The following is a 26,167-nucleotide window of genomic DNA, read 5'->3' as shown; positions in this document are numbered from 1 at the left end:
TGTTTAGTCGTTTAGTTGTGTCCAACTCTTCGTGACCCCATGGACCAGAGCACGCCAGGCACTCCTGTCTTCCACTGCTTCCCGCAGTTTGGTCAAACTCATGTTCGTAGCTTCGAGAACACTGTCCAACCATCTTGTCCTCTGTCGTCCCCTTCTCCTTGTGCCCTCCATCTTTCCCAACATCAGGGTCTTTTCCAGGGAGTCTTCTCTTCTCATGAGGTGGCCAAAGTATTGGAGCCTCAGCTTCACGATCTGTCCTTCCAGGGAGCACTCAGGGCTGATTTCCTTCAGAATGGAGAGGTTTGATCTTCTTGCAGTCCATGGGACTCTCAAGAGTCTCCTCCAGCACCACAATTCAAAAGCATCAATTCTTCGGCGATCAGCCTTCTTTATGGTCCAGCTCTCACTTCCATACATCACTACTGTACTGGGAAAACCAGAGCTTTAACTATGTGGACCTTTATTGGCTACTTTGTATGCTACTCCAGCATACATAAATGGAAAGAAGCAGAAGTTCCAGCAAATGAAGAATTGATACAAAAACTTATGGAATATGCAGGAATGGTGAAACTTACTGGAAGAATAAGAAATCAAGATAACAAACTTTTTATAAAAGAATGGAAACTGTTTATTGAATATTTACATATAAATTGCAAACAGATAAACACACTGGCAGGATTATTGTAACAACCTTCAGGTTCATAAGAGTATATATTTAAAGTAGATAATTAAATGAGCAAATTAAATGAATTTGGATATGCAGAAGATGTTCAGAAATAAATTTAAGGAACCGCAGAAAGAGAGGGAAGGAAGTCAAGCTTTGAAATGTTAAAATGATTGTAAAATTAATGAAATGTATAAACCTGACAAGTATAATTTTTTAAAAAACACATGAAGGAATAGGTTTCCTGCCTCTGCCAGGAGTAGCAGCTGGGTTTGAACTTGTCAATGGCTCTAGTTTGATGGGCACCAGGGGAAGGAGTGTGACTTGACAGCCTTCGCCCAGCTCCCAGGGTGCCAAGGCACAACACCCCCCATATTCCAGCTGAGCGGCTCCAGCCCCCTCCCACCCTCATTTCCAAGAGCGCCTTCCCTTGGCACCAAATGCTGTTTGAGTATGTGGCTAATCTGGCTCCTGTCCAAGTACCTCCGTGATTCACAACAAGCTTGGCATGTTCCCTGCCTGCGCTGCCCATCTTCCAGATCTCCCCGTGTTCCGGCATCTCCTAGCAACCAGCAGAAACTTTCCGCACCGAGCAGAACTCTGAGCAGCAAGCCTGACGCTCTTTCCCCCAGCTAAATCCCATGCGCACATTGTCAGTGACTGATTAACTCAGAACCCACTGGGCTGTGTTGCTGTCCTGTCCCCAAGACAACTAGCTAACCTCGGAGTGGAAATCTCGATACCTGTTTCTCCGGAGGCCAGCTGCTGGAAGAATCATGACCCACAGCATCTCCTTTGCAGAGCTGATTAACCTGGCCATTGGGACACCAGAACTGGGCAATGTCAACTTCAACGCCCTCCATTTATTCCTGCACAGCCTCTTGGATCACCTCAACTTGAAAGACATGAAGAAGGAAATCACCGACGATGAGCTGGACTTCATCAAGCCCCCGAAAGACCTTGCCACAAGCGTGACCGAAGTGGACCAGCCAGCCAAGAAATCCAGCTCCATCTTCCACCAGCTGCACGACAGGGTTGTGGCACTCGAGAAGCAGCTGAATTTCCTGAACGAGACTCCCACCACCGCTGAGCTGCTGGCCCGCACCCAAGGAACTATCCAGCCAGCCCAGGACATGTGGCAAATTATGCAGCTGAAGAAGAAGATGGAAATGAATGAGGCCGGGATGACCAAGGTGAGTCTCCCCAAAAGAAGAGAGGCGCCTTCTTTCCTTCCTCTTTTTCCTGGGCAGCTGGCGCAGCACACCTGGATGTGGCCCCCTGCACCACTACCTGCAAAAGAGAAGGGACCATGATGTTTGCAATGGCCCACCATTCATGATCAGCTGGTGGTCTGCAAATGGCCCTGCCTCTTTAGGGCAGGGATGGGTGAGGCCTCCTGAAGTTGCTGGGGTCTGGTTCCCATCAGCGCCAGCCAGCATAGGGTACATGCCAGGGATGTTGTGGCCCAAGAACATCTGGAGGGTCCTAGGCTCCCCATCCCTGGGCCATATCTGACTTCTGAACTCAAAGGTCTGCATGCAGATGATGACCAAGAGCAGAAACGGGTGGCTTGTGCAGAACAGGAGAGGGCCTGAGCTTTGCAGAAAAGGTGTGTGTGTGTGTGTGTGTGTGTGTGTACTGAGCACACTTTCCATAGTTCCTATCAATGGCCAGCTCTGCCCAGCTCTCCTGGTGATGATCTATCTCCCCAGGTCTCTTTGTCTGGTTCCAGCCCTCACTAACTCCCTCTCTGTCCTGTTCAGGCCATGAATACCTTGCAGGATCTGCTGAACAACATCTGCACCCTGCAAACAACCACAGAAGGCTTCCAAGGAGAGCTGGGGCAGCTGAAGGAGAACTTCACCAAAGTGAGTATCCCCAGAAGATGGAGACAGCACCAGGAAGTGGCATCTTGCAGTGGGGCAGTGGACATTTTTATTTTAAAACGAGCCCCCCCCCCCCCCGAGAATGAAGCCTGCCTGGGCTAGGTCTCCAGAGGTGCCTCTCAGAGATCTACAGCCCAACTGTGGTTACTCCGCCGGCATGGGGAGGCACTCTGGACATGCTCAGAGCCCCTCTTTGTACTATTGTTTTTATTATGATTAGCAACAAGACCAGCTGTTCTGTTTCAATAACAAGGCACAGTGGGCCATTGGCACAGCTGCACCCGAGTCCCCTCTCCAGCCCTCCAGAGCAGGGGCAGCCCCCTAGTTTATGAGGTCACAATCAGGCCCAAAGATGGCTGGGGCGCAAGTCTTGCAAGGGCCACCAGACACGCCTAAGAGCATGTAGTTCTTGGCAGGGGAGGCTGCAAAGGTGGCCTGCTTTGTCACCTTCGTTGCATCTCCAACTATTCATCCACTGGAGGTCTTCCAAGCGGTGCAATGGTTGCTTTCATCTACCCTGAGAGCCTAATCCCCAGAGCCAGGTTGGGACAATTTTGCAAGGTGCTTTGAGGGCAAAATCACCCACCTCTGTGCAACTCTGTGTGCCGCCCAGATCACCAATACACTTTTTGGGAGCGAGTTGACAGAGTGGCAACAGTTCACCTGCAGATGCTGTTGGAGGAAACTCATTCCCTGGGCCCATTCCAGCCAAGGTCTGGTTTTGGGGCACAATCCGCTTCGGTCCTCCTGACCCACGATGCCCTTCTGGAGCGTTACGGTGGGAGAGTGTGGGTGTGGAATCCTCAATGCCATTGTTTTGCTCGTGGCTTTTGTGTAAGATGCTTAGAGACCAAAGTTGATAATACGACTTACTATTACATAATAATAACCATGTGATAAATAAACAGCTCAACGCTGACGAAATGAGGGAGCGGCTCACCCGATTAGATGAGCAGGCCAGAAAGATGGAGCATCTGGTGAGTGCAACCTCCCCGACTCCCACCCACCCTGCCCTACATCGCGAAAGCGGAAAGGATGCTTGTGCTCTGTACTGAGGATGGACAGGCAGCTTAAATGTTGCTTGTGTGTTTGGAGCCAAGAAGGACGAGAGCGATGCCTTCCTTCCAGCCTCCTGTGACCAGGTGGCTCTTCTCAAAGCTGGCTCTGAGCCTACCTAAGAGCCAGTGGCCCATCTAGTCCAGCATCCTGTTCTCACAGGGGCCAGCCAGATGCCTCTTCTGGGAAAGCCACCACCATAGCAGCCCTCTCCCCTCCTGCGGTTTCCAGGCAGACCCTCTTCCTTCCCCAGAGGCAGGCTTTGTCCCTGTTTTAGATGGGAGACCAGCCAGCCTTGCATGTGAGCCCAGGACACCCACGGCTCACTCTGAGCACAACAACACACTCCTCTCTCTTGACCCCTCTCTGCCTCTTGTTGCTGCTGCTGCCCTGCTTCTTCCTGGCCCAGCTCTCTCCAGGGGCATTGATGCAGGCGAGGGGAACGTCAGGCGCCCGCCCTGGTCAGCTCGGAGAGGAAGGGTGGGATATAAATTTAATAATAAGCACCTCGATAAATGCTTTACCAAATCAGAGCAGTCAAGGGGTGTCTTCCAGCAGCACAATGAAGGTGAGGAATCCCGGAGGTGGCTGTTGTCCCAGGTTTATTAATCAGGGAACCTTCCACGAAGCGGCTCAGCAAGGCAGGCAGTGTTGGGGGGAGACGGGTTTTGTCTCTTTACCAAGACAAGTGACTCAGTGTGGCTCATGGACAGAGGCTGGCGATACGGGAAGACCACTTAGCTAAGCTGAGCTCATCTGGGGAGGTGGGGAGTCCCCTGGTTTCTTTACAGCCTTTGTCGCTCCCAGGCTGGGCCATGAGCGATGGCCTTCCCCACCCAGGTGCTCACCTGCTCCTTTCCCAACGCAGGCGGTGTTGGGCTCTCTGGCAGACCCTTCGGAACTGGTGCGCTGGACCACCCTCTTCGAGAGGCTCACGGGAAAGGTGAGTGTGGGGACAGAGGAGGAGGGGCAGGAAGGCAGGTTCCCAGCCGCCACGCCCTGGCGGCCCTCGCATGAGATCCTGCAGCCCCGTGGGAAGGGGAGGGAGGAGAAACTCCGAGCAGAGGCGCCCCCTTCAATCCTTAGCCCACCTCCACTAGAAGGGAGTGGCAGAAGACCCCTCCCAGACAGTCCAAGGTAGCCACACACCCGGAATTTCCCAGACATATCCAGAATATTTATTTATTGTTTGTTATTATTTTATTTATATACCACCCTATACCCAGGAGGTCTCAGGGCGGTTCACAGAAAAGACCACAATATATAAAATCAAAATCAAATCAATAACCCAATAACACCCCACCCAAAAAAGAGCCACATTTTAAATATAGGCTGTCTCTAGGACAGGGATTCCCAAACTAAGGCCCGGGGGCCGGATGCGGCCCAATTGCCTTCTAAATCCGGCCCCCGGACGGTCCAGGAATCAGCATGTTTTTACATGAGCAGAATGTGTCCTTTTATTTAAAATGCATCTCTGGGTTATTTGTGGGGCATAGGAATTTCCCCCCCAAAAATATAGTCCGGCCCCCCACAAGGTCTGAGGGACAGTGGACCGGCCCCCTGCTGAAACCGTTTGCTGACCCCTGCTCTAGGACTATCGGGGCAGGGGGGGGGGAGAGAGAGAGAGAGAGCTCAACAACTTTTCTCTCTGGATTTTCACCGTTTGAAATATGGCAACCCTTTGCCACCTGAGCCTGTGTTTGCCACTGGAAGTCAAGAAACTCAGCTAGCTCATATAGCTGCCTCCAGGGGGCGGGGGGCCTTTCCTTCAGTCTCCCCCCCTGCTCAGTCCATGGAAGGCTGGCCAATCCTCTTCCCATTGCCAATGCCACCCATTATCACCCATCATGGAGGCAGCCAAGTCTCTGGTGTTCATGCAAAGGCCATGGTATCCCACAGAAGCCTGCTTCTCCTTGACCGCCACATCTCAGGTTTCCCGAGTAGCCCTTAAGCTAGAACTTTCTGACGGTGAGAGCCCTTTGACAGTGGAATGTCATGATATATACATTTATATATGATTTATTTATAATTTATTTATGTTATATTATGATTTATATATATTTGGGTTTAATCTTTTGTTTATTTAATCCTTGGTTTGTATTAATCTGTAATTATTATTTCTTTACTTTGCTATTTGATTAACCAATATTATTTATCATTTGAGTTTTGTTAGTATTGTTTTGTTTAATATTCTATTTTGTTTAGTGGTTTAGATTTTGTATGTGTATTTTAATCTCAATAAAGCTTATTTTTAATATTAAAAATAATAACAAAAAAGACAGTGGAATGGTCTCCCTCGGGAGACGGTGGGCTCTCCTTCCTGGGATGTTTTTAAGCAGAGGTTGGATGGCCATCTGCTATGGCTGCCTTAGCTGAGATTCCTGCATTGCAGGGGGTTGGACTAGAAGACCCTTGGGGGTCCCTTCCAACTCTAGGATTCTATGAGTTTGTCTCCCTGTCAAATGGCTCTCACTCAAGGCTCAAACAGTTGGACCAGGCACCCCCAAACTTCGGCCCTCCAGATGTTTTGGACTACAATTCCCATCTTCCCCGACCACTGGTCCTGCTAGCTAGGGATCATGGGAGTTGTAGGCCAAAACGTCTGGAGGGCCACAGTTTGGGGATGCCTGAGTTGGACCCTTGCTCCACCCAGCCCAGTTTTGTCTGCTCTGGCTGGCGGCAGTGGCTCTCCGGGTCTCTCCCAGTCTAGGGATTGATCTTGGGACGTTCTGCATGCAAGGCAGGCGTTCTCAGCCCACCCATCCCGGTTTCCCCTCCACGGTCTCTCCTGGTTATGTTGCAGAGCTTCCCCGAACCGGATGTCTTTGACAAGTCGTCCCGGGAACTGCTGGCTACCCTGGGACAGCTGCCCGAGAAGCACGAAGTGCTGCAGGGCCAAATCACTCAGCTGGAGGAGCAGATGAAGCAGGCCGGCCTTTGGGGTGAGTCTTCAGGTGACCCCACACCCACCCCAAGCATGGCAATGGGAATGAAGAGCCATACACTGGGGGGTGGGGTGGGGGGAGCAGCACCCCGTTGGGGCTGACACCTTCTGACCCAGAGGCCCTGCCCACACATCCGGGGCAGAATTGCAAGGCTGGTGGGCCAGTCTGGAGCCAAGCTCAGGGGCCAAGTGTGGAGATGCGCTCTCTGCATGCTCAGAGGCACCCTCTGTTACAGTTCCCTTGGCTCCCCCAGAGTCAGAGTAATGGCCCATCCAGCCCAGCCTCCTGCTCTCCCAGTGGCCAACCAGGTGCCCCAAAGGGAAACCAGTAAGCAGGACATGTGCAGTGTGGGAATGTTCAGGGAGGCAAGAGAGGATATATTGTTTATTAATACTGTATCCTTCCTAATTTGTGATAGCAAGTTCTATAATTTAGCAGAGATTTACATTCCCCTGTTAAACGCACAGCGGATAGCTGGTTGCAGGCTTGTTTAAGCCTCTCACTATTAGGTTCCCTTATATCCCTCTTAAAAGAATAAACACGCCACAATCTTGTGTAAAGTATATAAAAGAAGTTTACTCACATTCAGTTCACGGTTTGATCCCTGAAGGCAGACTTAGTTACAAAGTATATGCATGTGGATCTATCCCATGTGGGGATAATCCCAGTGTCCTCACTTTGCTGGAAGCCAACAGAGCATCTCTATTAATAAAAAAACTACTCCAATGACGGATGACGTCAAAAAGAGAGAGGGTGCTGCGTGCCTTTTCCTTTTGTTACTTGGACAGGTAAGGTCACGCCCACCTCTAGTCACATGCAAAGGAAGTATGTCTCAGTCAGGAGGAAACAGGAAGTTTTCGACTGGCTGGACCAAACTTTCACCTGCATGTCCACTCTAGGAAAACAAGGAATGTTGTACTTGACTGCTACTTATGTATCGCAGCCCACATAGAAGAGCAACTTTTCCTTCCTCCAGTTTCCAGACACTGGGATTCAGAAGTGTGGCTGGCTGCGGAGGGCACAGTGACTAGGATCCATCACTTGCTCCCTCCTCCAGAAATTTGGAGGATGAGGCAGCCCAGCTGTGAGCCTTCTCTCTGCTTGCAGGCCTTTCCTCACCCGAAATGGAGAATCTGCTGGAGCGAATAAATTGGATCCAAAGTCAGGCTGAGAAGGTGACTTTTGGAGCACGGGGCAGGAGGGGGAGGGGGCGCTCACACACCCCAGCTGTTGGCTGCCAGGTGGGTGTGCACCCAAGGGTGCCCCTGCTGAGTCTCCCAGCTGCTTTGCTTGCTTTCCCCAGGGGAAGGAATCCCTGCAGGGCACTATGGATCAGATGCAGAGACTGAAGGATCAGTGCGAGAAGCTGCAGACGGGGGTGGAGAGGCTGATGAAGAGCACGTCAGACATCCAGGTGAGCAGCATCACTCACCTGGAAACTCTGTAAGAAAATAAGAAGGGGGGTCCATCTAGCTAGCTAGTAGCTCTCAATAGCCGTCACTGCTGATGGCAAGGAAAATATAGGGTATAAAAGGAGAATTCCTGGGTGCCAGGATCCAAGTTTGGGGCAAGTATTCTTTGGTGAGAGAGCCCCAGCCGAGATTTAAAACCACAGCAAAGTGTGGAGATATAGGCTGTTTAAATAAGTCTCTTCCAAAGTTCCCCTCTTCGCCTAGCGTAGAGAAAGACCACACGTTGGGTGATTGAAAATGGTTTACTTACATACTCTCCAAAGGTCAGGTTCATGTGCTTTCCCATACATCAGTCAGAAAACACAGGCAGTACAACTTGGTTTAGTTACAGTGGTGAGAGTTCCTACATTATTTATATAGAAACAGAAGAATATTATTATTTGTAACCCGCCTATCTGACTGGGTTGCCCCAGCCACTGCAACTGGACTTTGAACACCCATCATCCCTCAGCCTGATGGAAGTTTAAGAGCCCAACAACATGTGGAGGGCAGCAGGTTCCCCATCCCTGGCCTGTTGCATCTCAAAACTTCCCCCACCCACCTCTGCCTTTCCAGATGTGGCTGGTGCATTATTGCCTTGCTGCCAGCCAATGCCTGTGTGAGGGGCAGGGAAGATCTCCCAGGGAAGAGCTGGGAGGGTCCACCCCTTCTAGATGAGGCAAGGGTCAATATTATCCCTAGAGAGAGAGCTTTGTATTCTCCTCCATCCTCTTCTCTTCTCTTCTCTTCTGAAAACATCTGAAGGCAGCCCTGTTTAGGGGAGTTTTTAATGTGTGACATTTTAATGTATTTTTATCTCTGTTGGAAGCCATCCAGAGTGTCTGGGGAAACCCAGCCGGATGGGCGGGGTACAAATAATATATTATTATTATTATTATTATTATTATTATTATTATTATTATCATTATTATTATCATCTTGTTGTTTTTCTCTTGCTTAGATTGGTTTGCTTTTTATTGTATTGTATAATGAAAAATATCACTTTAAAGCTTGTGCAAAACAAAAAACAAAAACCCAGTGCCTGGACACCCGCGTGTCTTCCGAATAATCTTGGGGCACAAATGCCGGTTTCAAGTGTGGTTTCTGTTCCTGTTCACAGACCATGCGCATCATGTTGGAGCAGCTGGATATCACAAAGGCGGACAAAGCCCTGATCCAGGAAGAGATGAACGTGGTAAGTGGCCCACGTGGAGCTGGGAGGGGGCTCTTGCCTCCCTTCCCACTCTGAGAGCTTAGCCCAGTGATGGCGAACCTATGACACGCGTGTCAGACGTGACACGCAGAGCCCTCACTGCTGACACGCTCCCCATCGGCCCATTCGCGCTGTGCCCCCCATTTGTTCTCCCACTCCTCCTCACGCTACAGCTTGTCTCTGCTGTTAAAACCCGGATCCCTTTTTGTTGTTGTTGTTGTTGCTGGTAGCCAGAGATTGGTTTTTTAACCCTTTCTGTGCTGTTTTTTCTGGCGCTTTGGCAGACGATGATTGGGTGTAACAGCGTTCATTTTTTAACCCGTTCTGTGCTGGGTTTTTTGGCGCTTTGGTAGACTTATGTTGGTGCTGCGTGTTAGTTCCAATGAAGGTATTATTAGTCATTTATTTCTGTTCTCTTTCCCCCCCAAAAAGCGCAGCAGATTTGGGGCATTCCCCCCCCCAAAAAAGCAACTTTTGCACCCCCCCAAAAAACCTCCAAAACCAAAATTATGGGTTTTTTCTCGAAGTGACACACCACCCGAGTTATGCTCGGTTTTTTGGCGAATTTTGACACACCAAGCTCAAAAGGTTGCCCATCACTGGCTTAGCCTCTAGGGGGGTTGTCTTCCTTGGCCCCCCTGCTGCTGGAAGGCACTGGGGAGGGTCTTGCTGCTTCTCCCCGCAGAAAGCTGACAAGAGCCAGCTGGAGGCCATGGTGAACCAGGTGGAGCTGCAGTCGGCCACCGCCCAGCTGAGCGAAATGATGCAGGACCTGCTGCAAAAGATGTCCCTGCAGGACCAGGACTGGCAGAAGGCCCTGGAGAAGCTCTTCATCGACATGGACTGCAAGGTGACGGAGCCTGGCAGAGCCACCAAGCGCAGGCGGGCATCAGGGGCAGCCCGGCTGAAGCCTCGCTTACTGGGATCGTGCGGGTTCCGGGTTCCAGCAAGACCTTGCGAGAGCGGAGACCTCTGTGTGATTTTGCTCGGCTCTTGCAAGATCTCACCGGAACCCGGAAACCACCGCAGTTGTGGCCCAGCCCTGACAGACATCCTTAGCGGTGGGCAAAGTTCCCAGCCTGCAATCCCAGGGCTCAAAACCTCCTGGCATTCCTTGCCTGGTGTCATGGGCTGGTTGGACACAGAGGAATGGTGGGAGGGAGTAGCTGGGGAACCCCCAAGGGAAGAAGGCTCAGAGCTTGGGGAGTGGCAGTGGGACGATGATGAGGGGTCAGAGGGAGAAGACTGGGAGGAGGTGTCAGAAGAAGGAACAGGGCTATGTGAGCTGGGAGAGTCAGTGGCAGAGGGAAGTCCAGAATCAGAGGCAGAAGCTGAAACAGGAGAGGAGGGAGGCCAAGAGGCAGAGATGAGTCCAGCTGGTGAAGAGGCACAGGGGTGTCCTTCTGCTGCTGCAACTCCTGCTGGTCTCCCAGAACCAGGAGAGGCATGAAGAGGGAGGAGGAGAAGTTAGCTTCACAGAGGCATAGTCTCAGATTGCTTGGGGGAAACCCTGGAGAGGAGGAGACATAGTCAGATGTGTGGACTTTTTTTAATTAAAATGCGTATATCATCTCGACCTTTAGTCTCAGCCACTGATCTGTGGGGAGGGGCAAGACCTACTGTGGATGAGCTGTTGTGCTCATTTGGCCAGACAGTCCGCCAAGTCTGTGCGGATCCTGTCCTTGCTTATGAAGTGTTAACTCCAACGTGCACAGTGCGACTGACCAGTGGCTCACTCCTGCCACCTCCCCACAGCTGGACCGCATGGCCCTGGACCCTCTGAGCCGGCAGCTGGAGGAGGTGTGGCAGGTTGTCAAGAAGTACCTGAAAGAGGGCCCCCGCTTTGACGCAGACAGTGCCGCCGGCTTTAAGAAGTGAGTGGGGAGGGGAGAGACTTTATGGAACTGGCCGAACTGATGGGGAGACTACGTGACCAGGAAGAAGAGTCAGTGGAAGAAGATTGGAATAAATTTAAATTTTATTTTAAAAAATATTGCAATATTTGATAATTTGGAACATATTTGGAAGTTGTTATAGGCTATAGGTGTAGTGATAGTGATTAGTATTTAAGAATTTATATAATGTTATTAAAATTATGATAAAAAATTATTAAGTTAATATATAATGAAACTCAGATGGGGAGACTGAAGGAAGTCACCTCAAAATGTTAAGGAAATGAGATTTATAAGTGTGAAATTTTTGTATTTTTTGTTTTTGTTTGTTTGTTTTGTTTGTTTGTTTTGTTTTTTATTGTAGTGTTGTGTGATGTTTTATTACTGTATTGTTTGTTATTATTATAAAATGAATAAATTTATTCATAAAATGAATAAATTTTTAATTAAAAAAAGTGAGTGGGGGTGGTTTTTGGAGGGGAAGCTGGGGCTGAGCATCTCCTCTCCATCGTCATGAGAGGTCAGGCAAGGGCATCCCCTCTGCAGTGCCAGTGGCCACTAATTTTTGCAGCACTGCTGCAAATCTGCCTCAAGGTATTCAGCGCCAGCGCTAGGGCTTTTTGCGCCCTAGGCAAAATCACCTTCTGGCGCCACCCCCGGCACATGCGTCACGTGTCATGACGCACACACAACACCGCTGATGCCCCTGCGTCCCCTCCATAGGCGGGAGGGCACTGAGCTCTCATTTTGGCTCCCGCGCCTCCCGCCTATGGAGGGGACGCTGTGAGCTCTTCAGCGGCGGCGGCAGCGAGCGGGTGGCGGCGGCGGCAGCAACAGCGCCCATAGCTGAAGGCTTCAGCTACGGGCGCTGCCGCCGCCACTGCTCACTCGTTGCTCCTCCATAGGCGGGAGGAACGCGCGCGCCGTGGGAGGGCGACGGCGGCACGGGGGTTTTGTGCCCCCTCCATTTACGCGCTCTAGGCAAGTGCCTAGTTCGCCTAAATGGACGCACCGGCCCTGAAGGTATTTACACAGTAGTTCAGCCCGAGCACACAGCTCAATCTTCCTCACTCGATGGGTCAGTTGAGCCCACTGGAGGGCAGACTCTTCTCCAACAGGGTATACGCCACCTGCTCTGCCTTCTGTTGGCCTGACACCAAGCCTGAACTCTGCTCATCCTCCTAGTCCGAGGAGACTCATGAGCAGATTGTCCAGTTTGCCCCTCCTCCCCTGAGAGTGTGTCTGAAGCCTGCTGCCCTTCTGTCTACGCCTTTTGGTGTCCTGGGAATTTACGACCTGCATTCCAGGGCGGGAGGGGCTCGCTTCACTCTCCACCTGTGAAGAAAGCAAGCCTGTCACTTTCTGCCTGCCCCCCCCCCCCTGGTCCTCGGAGCCCTCGCTGTTGCTCTGGGAAGGGACATTCCTGACACAGGGCTTGGCACAGATGCCCGAGTGGCAGAATGCAGGCTGGCAAGGAGGCTGGCTTGTCTTGCCAGCCCTGCAGGTGCTTGACCCCCACCCAACCTGCCACGTGAGACATCTTCAGGGTTATTCCATGGAAGATGGATGGTAAAAGGTGGTCCTTCTTCAGGTGGTCAAACTGGGTCTCTCTGTGCTTTTCAGGCAGCTCTTTGAGAGAGTGAAGTGCATCTCCTGCGACCGGCCGGTGACCATGATGACTGGGCCGTGAGTACAGAACCCCTTGGTATCTTGTGGGGTGGGAGGAGGGTGGCTGCTTTGGCGGGGAGGCAGCCCTGGGCCCCCCTGTCTCACCCCCCTCTCTTTCCTTCTTTGCAGACACATGGTGACCATGCGGAAGGGCAGCGCTCGCCAACGTCCGGCTAGTGCCAGCGGCTACGAACACCTGGCACGGCTACATAAGAAGTGAGGAGGGGGCACTGCAATGGGAGGGGCGGGAGTTGCGGTTGGGGGCCCCCTCCCCTGCTGATCACCCCACTCAGAGAGATGCTAAGGGGGGGGAGGGACAGGCAGCCTGGGCCCTTTCTGCATCTCAAATCAGGGGCAGGCAGAATCGGGGCTCAACCAAACTTAAGGGTAATCTTTCATGATATGGCTCCCTGCGCAAGGCCAAGATTTGGCTCCCCCAAATGGGTCTTCTCAATTAAGGATGTTCTCGATTTTGCACCCCCTCGGCTTGGCGCCCTGTGCAGGGGAACCACCCCCACCATTCCAAATATCGGGCTGCAGACATCCACTTAGAATCATAGAATCATAGAATCATAGAATCATAGAGTTGGAAGAGACCACAAGGGCCATCCAGTCCAACCCCCTGCCAAGCAGGAAACACCATCAAAGCATTCCTGACAGATGGCTGTCAAGCTTCTGCTTAAAGACCTCCAAAGAAGGAGACTCCACCACACTCCTTGGCAGCAAATTCCACTGCCGAACAGCTCTTACTGTCAGGAAGTTCTTCCTAATGTTTAGGTGGAATCTTCTTTCTTGTAGTTTGAATCCGTTGCTCCGTGTCCGCTTCTCTGGAGCAGCAGAAAACAACCTTTCTCCCTCCTTTATATGACATCCTTTTATATATTTGAACATGGTTATCATATCACCCCTTAACCTTCTCTTCTCCAGGCTAAACATACCCAGCTCCCTAAGCCGTTCCTCATAAGGCATCGTTTCCAGGCCTTTGACCATTTTGGTTGCCCTCTTCTGGACACGTTCCAGCTTATCAGTATCCTTCTTGAACTGTGGTGCCCAGAACTGGACACAATACTCCAGGTGAGGTCTGACCAGAGCAGAATACAGTGGTACTATTACTTCCCTTGATCTAGATGCTATACTCCTATTGATGCAGCCCAGAATTGCATTGGCTTTTTTAGCTGCTGCATCACACTGCTGACTCATGTCAAGTTTGTGGTCAACCAAAACTCCTAGATCCTTTTCACATGTACTACTCTCAAGCCAGGTGTCTCCCATCCTGTATTTGTGCCTTTCATTTTTTTTGCCCAAATGTAGTACTTTACATTTCTCCTTGTTAAAATTCATCTTGTTTGCTTTGGCCCAGTTGTCTAATCTGTTAAGGTCATTCTGAAGTGTGATCCTGTCCTCTGGGGTGTTAGCCACCCCTCCCAACTTGGTGTCATCTGCAAACTTGCTCAGGATTCCCTCAAGCCCATCATCCAAGTCATTGATAAAGATGTTGAACAAGACTGGGCCCAAGACAGAACCCTGTGGCACCCCACTAGTCACTACTCTCCAGGATGAGGAGGAGCCATTGATGAGCACCCTTTGGGTTCGGTCAGTAATCCAGCTACAAATCCACTGAATGGTAGCATTGTCTAGCCCACATTTTACCAGCTTCTTTACAAGAATATCATGGGGCACCTTGTCAAAGGCCTTGCTGAAATCAAGATAGGCTACATCCACAGCGTTCCCTTCATCTACCAGGCTTGTAATTCTGTCAAAAAATGAGATCAGATTAGTCTGACATGACTTATTTTTCAGGAACCCATGCTGACTTTTAGTGATCACAGAGTTTCTTTCTAGGTGCTCACAGACTGTTTGCTTAATGATCTGCTCTAGAATCTTTCCTGGTATTGATGTCAGGCTGACTGGGCGGTAATTGTTTGGGTCCTCTCTTTTCCCCTTTTTGAAAATAGGGACAACATTTGCCCTCCTCCAGTCTGCTGGAACTTCGCCTGTTCTCCAGGAATTTTCAAAGATTATTGCCAGTGGTTCTGAAATCACCTCTGCCAGTTCTTTTAATACTCTTGGATGTAGTTCATCTGGCCCTGGAGACTTGAATACATCTAAACTAGCCAAGTATTCTTGTACTACCTCCTTACTTATTCTGGGCTGTGTTTCCCCTGCTGAATCATCTGCTCCATATTCTTCAGGTCGGGCGTTGTTTTCTTTCTTGGAGAAGACAGAGGCAAAGAAGGCATTGAGGAGTTCTGCCCTTTCTCTGTCCCCTGTTTGCATTTCACCATCTTCTCCTCTGAGTGACCCCACTGTTTCCTTGTTTTTCCTTTTGCTACGGACATACCCATAAAAGCCCTTTTTGTTGCTTTTAACCTCTCTGGCGAGCCTGAGTTCATTCTGTGCTTTAGCTTTTCTGACTTTGTCTCTACACGTGCTGGCTATATGTTTGAATTCCTCTCTGGAGATTTCCCCCCTTTTCCATTTTTTGTACATATCCCTTTTAAATCTTAACTCAGTCAAAAGTTCTTTAGATAGCCAGCCTGGCTTCTTTAGGCACCTTCCATGTTTCCGTCTCATTGGTATTGCCTGAAGTTGTGCTTTTAATATCTCCCTTTTAACAAACTCCCAACCATCATGAACTCCCTTCCCTTTTAGTATTACTGTCCATGGGATTTCACCCAGCGTTTCCCTAAGTTTTCTGAAGTCGGCTTTCTTAAAGTCTAGAATTTGGACCTTAGTATGCTTGGTTGCTCCTTTCCGCTGGATAATAAACTCCAGAAGAGCATGGTCACTCCCACCTAATGATCCTGCCACTTCTACCCCACTAACCAAGTCATCACTATTGGTTAGGACCAGATCTAAAATGGCTGATCCTCTTGTTGCTTCTCCCACTTTCTGGACAATGAAGTTGTCTGCAAGGCCAGTGAGGAATCTGTTCGACCTTATGCTCTTGGCTGAGTTTGACATCCAACAAATATCAGGATAGTTGAAATCCCCCATTACTACTATCTCACTTCCTTTGGAATGCTTGGCCATCTGTTCCAGGAAGGCATCATCTGTGTCCTCAGTTTGGCTTGGGGATCTATAGTAAACTCCCACAATGAGATCACTGTTGTTTTTCTCTCCCTTAATTTTGACCCAGATACTCTCAATTTGGCTTTGAAGTTTTAAATCCTGGATCTCTTCACAGGTATACATATCCCTAACATATAAAGCTACTCCTCCTCCTTTCCTGTTTGGTCTATTTCTCTTAAATAGATTGTATCCCTCTATTACTACATTCCAGTCATGAGACTCATCCCACCAGGTTTCAGTGATGCCTATTATGTCATATTTAGTTTGCTGTACCAAGAGCTCAAGTTCATCTTGTTTATTTCCCATGCTCTGTGCATTAGTATACAGACATTGAAGACCGTTGATCATTCCCCCATGTCTCTTATTTAAGGATATTTTCGTCCCACCACTAGGTCTGCATGCTGCTTGCTCCATTTGGTCCTTGACATTTGGATGATCATCTTCAGCATTTGATAGACTCCTACCTTCAGGACCACTGTCTCCCTCCCCCACATAAGTCAGTTTAAAGCCCTCCTGATGAGGTTTTTGAGTTTTGTGGCAAAAACATTCCTCCCAACTTTTGTGAGGTGCAGTCCATCACTTGCCAGAAGTCCATCTTCAAGAAACTGCAGACCGTGATCTAGGAATCCAAACCGTTCCTGTTTGCACCATTTGCGAAGCCAGTTGTTCACTTCCCCTATTTTTCCCTCTCTCCCTGGGCCATGTCGTTCAACTGGGAGGACAGAAGAGATGACAATTTGTGCATCTAATTGCTTCAACTTCCTGCCCAGAGCCTCATAATCATTTTTGATCTTCTGTAAGCTATGGCTTGCAGTGTCATTGGTTCCCACATGCACCAAAAGGAAGGGGTATTTGTCGGTGGGTTTTATGATTCCTTGCAGCCGTTCTGTTACATCTTTGATCTTGGCCCCAGGTAGACAGCACACCTCTCGAGACATCTTGTCAGGCCCACAGATCACTGCTTCTGTACCCCTCAGTAGGGAATCCCCAATCACCACTACACGCCTCTTCATAGGCTTGGTTGGGATTCTTCTATGTGCTGTCCCTTCCAAGGTTACCTGCATATTTCCAGAGGACTGACTTGGTTGCTCGTCTTCATATTCCTCATCAACTGTGATGAGGGAGAGATCCTCAGGTGGAGTCTGTTCCTCGTCTTCCATGAGCACTTCAAAACGGTTGTGTAATTCTAAGCACTCAGAGCGATCCCTGGGCCTTCTACTTCTATGAGTCACGTTCCTCCATACATCTGGCTGCTGTGTTGGGGAACTGACCTCCTCCTCAGGGAGATCCCCTGTCTCCTCCTTGGTGCAGACAGTGTGCTCTGCTGCATCCAAGAAAAGCTCCAGCTCTTTAATTCTCTGGAGCGTAGATACACGCCCCTGAAGCTGCTGCACCTTCTCTTCCAGAAGGGCAACCTTGTTTTCCAGTAGGGCAACCAACTTGCAATTGTTGCAGGTGTAGCTACCCACATCCTTTGGCAAGAAAACAAACATTGCACAGGAATTGCAGGTGACAATGGTTGTTCCCTCCACCTCCATCTTGAAAACCTTGAGGTCAAGGGGGAAAGAGGAAGAGGCCTAGGTCCCCCCTAACAAACGTATGAGATTTGCTGCCCTAGGTCAAAAAGATGGGTCACCCAGATCCAAGAGGCAGATCCAAGAGGCAGCAGCCCTAGAAAACCAGCACAAGCACACAAACAAGTAAGAAAACAAATAAGCACACAAACTTACTCACACACAGCCCCAAAAGACAAAACCACAAAACCTACAGAGTGTCTCCCAAGCTCAGCTCACCTTCTCCCAGGCCATATGTCCAGTTTCCCCCAGACATATCCAGGACTCCAATGGCGAAATTACCATTTGGGGGGGATTTCTAAAAATTGGCGAAATGTCCTGGTTTCACCCCACCCCACCCCCTCCCCCCCAAAAGCTCTGTACAAGGGGGTTTGTATCTAGATACTTCTTGAAATACGGCAACCCTCGTCCGGGTAGTTTTCCGCTTCAGCTTCTAGACATGGGTCTGAGCAGTTTCCCCCTCGTCCCACTCCTCTCTCTTTAAACCAGAACAAACAGCAAACTTCGGAAAACCCAGCTGCCATGAGCTCAATCCGATTGAGCGCTAAAGAGCAGTTTTCCCTGGGGGGGGGGGGAAGGCAGAGAGACAAGAGGAAGTTTGGAGAAGCCCTCAGCCTCTCCGGTTCAATGTATTTTGTCTTCCTGTCTCTGGAGGCCAGCCTCTCTCCAAGGTCCCTTTTGTCCCCAGAGCCAGGGCTTTTTTTCCCAGGGGGAACTCACAGGAACTCCATTCCGGCACCCCTCAGGTGGGTTCTGCCTCCTCTCTGGAGAGTGCCATTGTCCAGGGGACTGGCAGTCTCCAGCCCTGGTGGGCACCACACCTTGGTGTTGAGCCCCCTGGCCTGGTCTTCTTTCCTCAGGGACGGGGAGGCGATCGAGGCCAGTGCCACCCAGCCCCCGCACACCTGTTGGCAGTGCCAGGCCCATCACCAAGCATGCACCTTTAAACGCCTGACCAGAGCCCAGGACCTCACCACCATCTACCCCTACGGAGACCCAACAGCCATCACTTATGACAACGTGAGTGGCCACTGGGCCACCTTGAGCCACCTGCCGGGCGGGGGAGGATGCTGGGTGTGGGGTGGGAGATCTTCCTGAGGGACCACAGCAGCTAAGGGTGGACCCACTGGATCTGGGGCACCAAAGGCTCATCTAGTCCAGCCTTCTGCTCGTGGCCAGGCTGGGCTGGCCAAGAAGCCGGCAAGCCCAGCTGAAAAGCCAAAGCCCCCGGAACTGCCGGGAGGTAGACTGTCTCTGAACATGGAGGTTCAATTGCTGCTCCTTCTCTCCTCCTCTCTGAAGGCATTTGGTGGCAATGCTTTCTTCAAGAGATCTGAGCTGGTAGTTGGGCCTGGGTTGGGTTCGGTTTTTTTGTTATTCCCAATATTTATATGCCACCTAGCATGAGTAAAAAACAAACAAACCATAAAATGCAACTTGAAACTAAAAATCTAAACAAAAAGCAGTGGGAAGAAATATTTACAACTGCCATTTTCTTCACGTGGCGCCTAAAAAGGTCATTGTGTAGGCTGACCTCTCTGGAGGTGCCAACGCTGGGAAGGCCCTGCCTCCTTTTGTTTCATTTTCCCCACACTCCGTCCTGCCCTTACTGGGCCTTGGCGTGGCTCATCTCTCACAGCCTTTGTCCCCCTTTCAGGCAGAGGTGAACATCCTTGGCGTCAACGGCGTCCTCTACAAAGGCCGTGTGAGCTCCCAAGCACTCGAGCGCTCCCTCGCCCTCCAGAGGGAATTCACAGGTGCGGCACAGGGCTCTCCTTTGAGGGCAGTGGGCACGTCTATGGCAGTCCTCTTTGGGGTCCACTTTCCCTTCTGCCTGGGGCTTCACCCACACAAGGACCTGGCCTCTTGCTCTCTCGCTCTCTTGATGGGCTTTTGCCATGACTGGCTTGAAGCAGAATTAAAACAGGGGCTCCGAGCAGCGTATCTCAGCTCTCCCCCTGGTCTCCCAGGTCTAGTGTGCCACTCTACCCGCTACACCACATTGCCTCTCCTGCTGGAGCAAGAGGCAGATGAATGAGCAAGAATGTGGCCAATGGGGAAGGGGAGGAGGAGGAGGAGGAGCAGGTTCGGGGGCTTTCGGTGGTGGACTGACTGGGCTTCTCGCTTTCCTCCCCTGCCAGTCCTGAAGCCCCCCCGGCCCCCCTTGGGGAACAGAATGGAGAGAGCCCGCTCTGCCTATGCCGACTTCAGCACCTCCCCCTATGCAAGTGAGTCTCTAAGCACGCCTGGGCTGGGGGAAACACTGGCAACTGGGCACCAGGGAAGAGGGGCTGGAATGAGACTCGGGAGAGGGGGGCTGTGATCTGGGGGGGACGGTACCAGCCGGGAGCTGCAGAATGGGCCAAATAAGAGAATCCCTGCTCCACAGGGGTGCTATGAGCCTGGATCCAGCAAAGGCTGTATTGCAGTTGCTTAATCGTACGGCAAGAGAAAGCAAAAATGGCTGTTGCTTCTCTCTATCTCTTTTTAATATATTTTTTAATCATTTTTTTGAAAAATTGTATACATATAAACCAAAACATTTCAAACATTAAAATACAGAGTTGTTTCAAAATTGTATACATATAAACCAAAACATTTCAAACATTAAAATACAGAGTTCTTTCGAACCCTTAGACCTCCCTCCATGGGTTCCATCTTTAAGATTAAATTCACTGCATCTTTTACCCTTATCTATCTATTATATGATAGTCTACATCCCAATTCCAAAGAAGGGCAGTGCCAAAGAATGCTCCAACTACCGCACAATTGCGCTCATTTCACACGCTAGCAAGGTTATGCTTAAAATTCTACAAGGCAGGCTTAGGCAGTATGTGGACCGAGAACTCCCAGAAGTGCAAGCTGGATTTCGAAAGGGCAGAGGAACCAGAGACCAAATAGCAAACATGCACTGGATTATGGAGAAAGCTAGAGAGTTCCAGAAAAACGTCTACTTCTGCTTCATTGACTATGCAAAAGCCTTTGACTGTGTCGACCACAGCAAACTATGGCAAGTTCTTAAAGAAATGGGAGTGCCTGATCACCTCATCTGTCTCCTGAGAAATCTCTATGTGGGACAAGAAGCTACAGTTAGAACTGGATATGGAACAACTGAGTGGTTCAAAATTGGGAAAGGAGTACGACAAGGTTGTATATTACAGGTAGGTAGCCGTGTTGGTCTGGGTCGAAGTAAAATAAAAAAATTCCTTCAGTAGCACCTTAAAGACCAACTAAGTTTTTATTTTGGTATGAGCTTTCGTGTGCATGCACACTTCTTCAGATACAGTGAAATAGAAGTCCCCAGGCACTTATGTAGAGAAGGGGTGGGGATGGGGAGGGGAGGGGGGATCACTCAGAAGGGTGGTGGAAGTGGGTGATTGACTGACTGATAGCTGTTGATGACCGAAAACGACTGCAAATGGTTTTGCATGAAAAAGCAAGGGTTGAGATGGCTGAAGATTGCTTATCATGTATAATGAGATAAGAATCCGATATCTCTGTTCAAACCAGGTCCCTCCATGGTTTTGAGCTTGGTGATAAGTTGTAATTCAGCAACTTCTCTTTCCAGTCTATTTCTGAAATTCTTTTGTAGTAAGACAGCTACTTTGAGATCTTGTATAGAATGTCCTGGGAGATTGAAGTGTTCTCCTACTGGTTTTTCTGTCTTCTGGTTCCTGATGTCAGATTTATGTCCATTTATCCTTTGGCGTAGGGTTTGGCCTGTTTGTCCAATATAGAGAGCTGAAGGGCACTGTTGGCATTTGATGGCATACACAATGTTAGAAGATGAGCAATTAAATAGTCCTGAGATGGTATGTTGGATGTTGTTGGGGCCAGTAATGATGTTGTCCGGGTGTATGTGGCAGCAAAGTTGGCATCTGGGTTTATTGCAGGCTCTGGTACCAGTGTCCATGTTAAATCTGGTGGTTGTATTATTGTGGGTGAGGAGTTGTTTAAGATTAGGTGGCTGTCTGTAGGCAATGAAAGGTCTTCCTCCCAGATCTTGAGAAAGGGAGCTGTCATTGTCCAGGAGAGGCTGTAGATCTCTGATGATGCGATGTACTGTTTTAACTTGGGAGCTGTATGTGATGACTAGTGGTGTTCTGTTATTTTCTTTTTTGGGTCTGTCTTGCAGCAGGTTCTGTTGATCTGTTGTTTAACTTCATCAGGTGGATATTTTAGTTCTAAAAAGGTTTGCTGTAGATCTCTTAGGTGAGATTCTCTGTCTGTAGGTTGTATATTGTCTCCCTGCTTATTTAACTTATATGCAGAATTCATCATGCGAAAGGCTGGACTAGATGAATCCCAAGCCGGAATTAAGATTGCTGGAAGAAATATCAACAACCTCAGATATGCAGATGACACAACCTTGATGGCAGAAAGTGAGGAGGAATTAAAGAACCTTTTAATGAGGGTGAAAGAGGAGAGCGCAAAATATGGTCTGAAGCTCAACATCAAAAAAACCAAGATCATAGCCACTGGTCCCATCACCTCCTGGCAAATAGAAGGGGAAGAAATGGAGGCAGTGAGAGATTTCACCTTCTTGGGCTCCTTGATCACTGCAGATGGTGACAGCAGTCACGAAATTAAAAGACGCCTGCTTCTTGGGAGAAAAGCAATGACAAACCTAGACAGCATCTTAAAAAGCAGAGACATCACCTTGCCGACAAAGGTCCGTATAGTTAAAGCTATGGTTTTCCCAGTAGTGATGTATGGAAGTGAGAGCTGGACCATAAAGAAGGCTGATCGCCGAAGAATTGATGCTTTTGAATTGTGGTGCTGGAGGAGACTCTTGAGAGTCCCATGGACTGCAAGAAGATCAAACCTATCCATTCTTAAGGAAATCAGCCCTGAGTGATCACTGGAAGGACAGATCGTGAAGCTGAGGCTCCAATACTTTGGCCACCTCATGAGAAGAGAAGACTCCCTGGAAAAGACCCTGATGTTGGGAAAGATGGAGGGCACAAGGAGAAGGGGACGACAGGGGACGAGGTGGTTGGACAGTGTTCTCGAAGCTACGAACATGAGTTTGACCAAACTGCGGGAGGCAGTGGAAGACAGGAGTGCCTGGCATGCTCTGGTCCATGGAGCCACGAAGAGTCGGACACGACTAAACGACTAAACAACAACAACAACAACAACATCTATTATATAACCATAATTACCATTTTAAAAGTTCACATTACAAGTGACTTTACATCCCTGCCAAAGATTTTAACTGTTTACAGTGTTCTTTTAAATAAATTACAAATTTACTCCAGTCTTTAGAAAATACTTGATCTTCCTGGTTTCGGATCTTCCCCATCAGTTTCGCCATTTCTGCATACTCCATCAGTTTCTCTTTTGGCAATGGTATGTGGCTTTGGCTGTGGGGTGCGATGGAGCCGTGAGCAGACTCAAGCCCCTTCACCTTCGCAGCTGTCGCGATGGGGGGATTGGGTTAGAGAGAGTTCTCTGCACTCTGCTGGACCCTAGGAGTCCCCACTAATCCGTGGGGGGGGGGGTTCGGGGGCGCCTAGGCAGTGCCCTATCAGCCCGAACCATTCCGTCTTTAGTCAGATGACACGGGGCGCACCGCCATTCTGCTCCACAGCAGACCGGAAGTCTCCGGCAAATGTATTTTTAAACATTTTCTTTAACTCATTATATATCATTTCCCAGAAAGCCTTTACCAATGTACATGTCCACCACATATGACAGAAAGTGCCCTTATTCTCTCTGCATTTCCAACACATTTAGAATTTGTTTCGTACATTTTAGCAATTTTCCTTGGTGTTGGATACCAACGATTCATCGTTTTCATCTAATTTCTCTCTCAGTGCCTCCACTCCGAAGGATAGCACCAGGACGCCAGCAGCAGATGCAGATGCAGCAAGAGATCACCTTCGAGACGGTGGATGGGACTGTGGCCTCCACCTTCAACCAGAGCAACTTCAAGAGCGGTGGAAGGTTGGCGGGCATGTGAGCTGCGCCAGTGGCTGGCCCTTTGGGAGGCTCTGCCAGCATCCGGCCCTCCCTTGTGTTAATTGCAGGTGCCCCCCTCCCCCAGCAGGTGGGGCTGCGACTCAGGAGTAGCTCCAGGGCTGCCCTGCTGGGCGTCCCCCCTTCCCTTTGGCTGCCCAACTGAGAGGGGCACCAGGCCACACTGACCTTGCCACCTCCTGCCACCAGCTGCTGCCTATAGAGGCCCAGTTGCCCCTGTGAGATTGGGGGGGGGGCTTAGCAGCAGCAGTTGGTGAGCAGCATGGGGGCTGGCAGGAGAGGGGCAGAGTTTGCCCCCAGCCAGGAGCGGGAGGGGGTCCGGCCAGGTGCTCCGAAGCCTCTCCCCCCACCCAGAGTTGCCAGAATGCCCCTTTTGGAAGACCCTGTCCCCTGCCCTCTCACCCGGGGGGTGCAGTCAATGCAGCTCGTCCCTCTCCCCACATATCCACGCATGCCCACATACAAAGTGGAAGCTGGAGGTTGTTCGAATGAGTCTTATTTTAATGGGAAAGGAGAGCTTTAGATGCCAGAGAGAGAGAGAGAGATTACGGGGGCATTTCCTGGAGTTTGCAGGGAGGTGAGCTGTGCGTGCATTGACCCCCCCTCCCCACTTTATCTGTGGGCATGTGACTTATCCTCTCCAGCTCTTGCTGCCTGCCCCCCCCAGTTCTTCCCAGGGAGGGCCACAAACCCCCAAATGCCCCCCATGAGACCCCCCTGGAGCTACTCCTGATTCTGTCCTTGGGTGGATGTGACTTAAGAGTTTGTTGAGCGAGGAAGAAGCAGAACCCATAAAGTTTTTATCTGTTTTCTTCATTTGCTGCCAGCCGTTCTTCCTGTCGCATTTGGCAAGGCTCACAGAAGTTGGGGTGGGGGGGTCGGAACCACTGGGCGGCCTTTGCGGGTATATTGGGGTGGGTGGGAAGGCTGGGACAGGGACACCCTTTGAAGGCCCCCCTTAGCCGCGAGTCAGCCCCAAGCACACAGCAGATACACGCAGGTCCCCCTCCTATCCTTTGCTGTGGGGTCTCTGAACCCGGCCCCTTTTCCTTTTGGACATGATGCGCAGAGCAGTGAAGCCTCCATCCACATCACGGAAGGTGCATGACAGCCTCCCCGTCCCCATGTGAGTAAGGAGGTGTGCAGCTGGCCGCATCCTGGCCTCGGAGGAACTCTTGAGTGGAGGTTGCCTGGAACGAAGTTCCAGGACCACAGCTGGCCCGTCCACGAAGCAACAGAGATAGCTGCCTTAGATGGCAGAATCCGATGGGGTGGCTTCCGGGGTGATCTCATGAGAGCCCTGCAAGATCTCACTGGGAGCCACAGGCGACACCTTCCAAACCCTCCCATTTCACCTCAGGCAGCAGAAGAGGATGAGCAGCGGGGGGGGGGGGGGGGAGAGCTGAACTCAGCCCTCCCTGCCTGGAAAGAGCATGGGAACCTGGCCTGGGGCACGAGGGGGCAGCTCCCCCCCCATTCTGGTCAGCCTTGCTCCAAGGCTCCTTTGCAGTTGAAGGTTGGAAGAGGGGCAGCATCCAGTCTCCACCCCTGTAATGTCTCCAGGAAACCCTGGACTTCGGCAGTGAGGAAGCAATGCTGCTAAAACAGTCTTTACTAAACTGCAGTCATAGTTTATTAGTTTATTAAAGAGTTACACAGGAACGACATCCACCCTGCAGCCCTACCATAACTGTTCACCTAACTGTTACCGCTGTGCCAACTGCCATAACATCACATCTCCCTTTCACAGTATAGTTAAGGAAAAGGAAAAATCAGAAATACAACAATAATAATAAAGTAAACAATAATAAACGGTAATAAACAATAAATAACAATAAACAATAATAAACATACATATTCATAGTTACAGGTAGGTACCGGTAGCTGTGCTGGTCTGAGTCGAAACAAAATAAAAAAATTCCTTCAGTAGCACCTTAAAGACCAATTAAGTTTTAATTTTGGTATGAGCTTTCGTGTGCATGCACACTTCATCAGATGGTATCTTTAAGGTGCTACTGAAGGAATTTTTTTATACATATTCATGACATATATCTTTGAGGCATATACACACACACCTGCCATATGAGGTTACATATCCGTTCGCATATTGGATGTTCTCCCAGTTTCCTCTCCGTTATTATCGCTTCCTTCCTATTCCCAATCAATATACCTTTCCTCTCCTCAGTTTGTACACTCCTAGGCCTTATTCTTCACCTATTACGCCTATACTCGTGTCCTGATGAAGTGACTACCCGGTATGTACATGGCTGATCACACTTTCTTGTGACTGCAGCTGGGGACCATCCCTCTGCTGACTCAAACCATACTGGATCTCCCTCTTTCAATGGCCTAAGAGGCCTTGCAGTGCTATCATCAAAGTACTTTTGCCGTTCTTGATTCCTTTTGAGGCTCTCCCTCACCCCCACAGGTATCTTAGGACGTAGCACTTCCTCAGTCACTGGTAGCTTACTCCTCAGGACTCTACCCATCAACAACTGAGCAGGAGAGTATACCAATCCTGTCACCGGTGTATTTCGATACTCCAATAGTGCTAATTGGGGTTCTTGATGTGTCTGCTCTGCCTTTTTTAGGAGTAGTTTTATAGACTGTATTGCCCTTTCCACCATTCCATTTGACTGTGGGTATCCTGGACTACTGAAACACTGTTTGAACCCCCAGCCTAGGGCAAATTGCTGGAACTCCTGACTTGCAAATGGCATGTTATCAGTGATAACTAGCCTTGGAACACCATGCCTTGCAAACA

The 26,167-nt window shown here is 49.8% G+C and overlaps 1 protein-coding gene across 1 annotated transcript; it reads left to right on the top strand.

Moving 5' to 3' along the window:
• Positions 1-1,232: 1,232 nt before the first annotated feature.
• Positions 1,233-24,546, top strand: C14H16orf96 (chromosome 14 C16orf96 homolog). Its single transcript, XM_035132195.2, has 16 exons — positions 1,233-1,857; positions 2,428-2,532; positions 3,459-3,527; positions 4,475-4,549; positions 6,410-6,548; positions 7,659-7,726; positions 7,855-7,965; positions 9,123-9,197; positions 9,901-10,065; positions 10,971-11,089; positions 12,731-12,793; positions 12,905-12,991; positions 18,282-18,441; positions 19,079-19,178; positions 19,563-19,649; positions 23,241-24,546. The coding sequence occupies exons 1-16, from the start codon at positions 1,441-1,443 to the stop codon at positions 23,384-23,386; spliced, it is 1,986 nt and encodes a 661-aa protein (XP_034988086.1). The 5' UTR covers positions 1,233-1,440; the 3' UTR covers positions 23,387-24,546.
• The last annotated feature ends 1,621 nt before the right edge of the window (positions 24,547-26,167 follow it).

The sequence above is a fragment of the Zootoca vivipara genome, chromosome 14 (assembly GCF_963506605.1).
Source record: "Zootoca vivipara chromosome 14, rZooViv1.1, whole genome shotgun sequence".
Classification (NCBI taxonomy): domain Eukaryota; kingdom Metazoa; phylum Chordata; class Lepidosauria; order Squamata; family Lacertidae; genus Zootoca; species Zootoca vivipara.
This window is presented reverse-complemented; position numbering and strand designations above follow the sequence as displayed.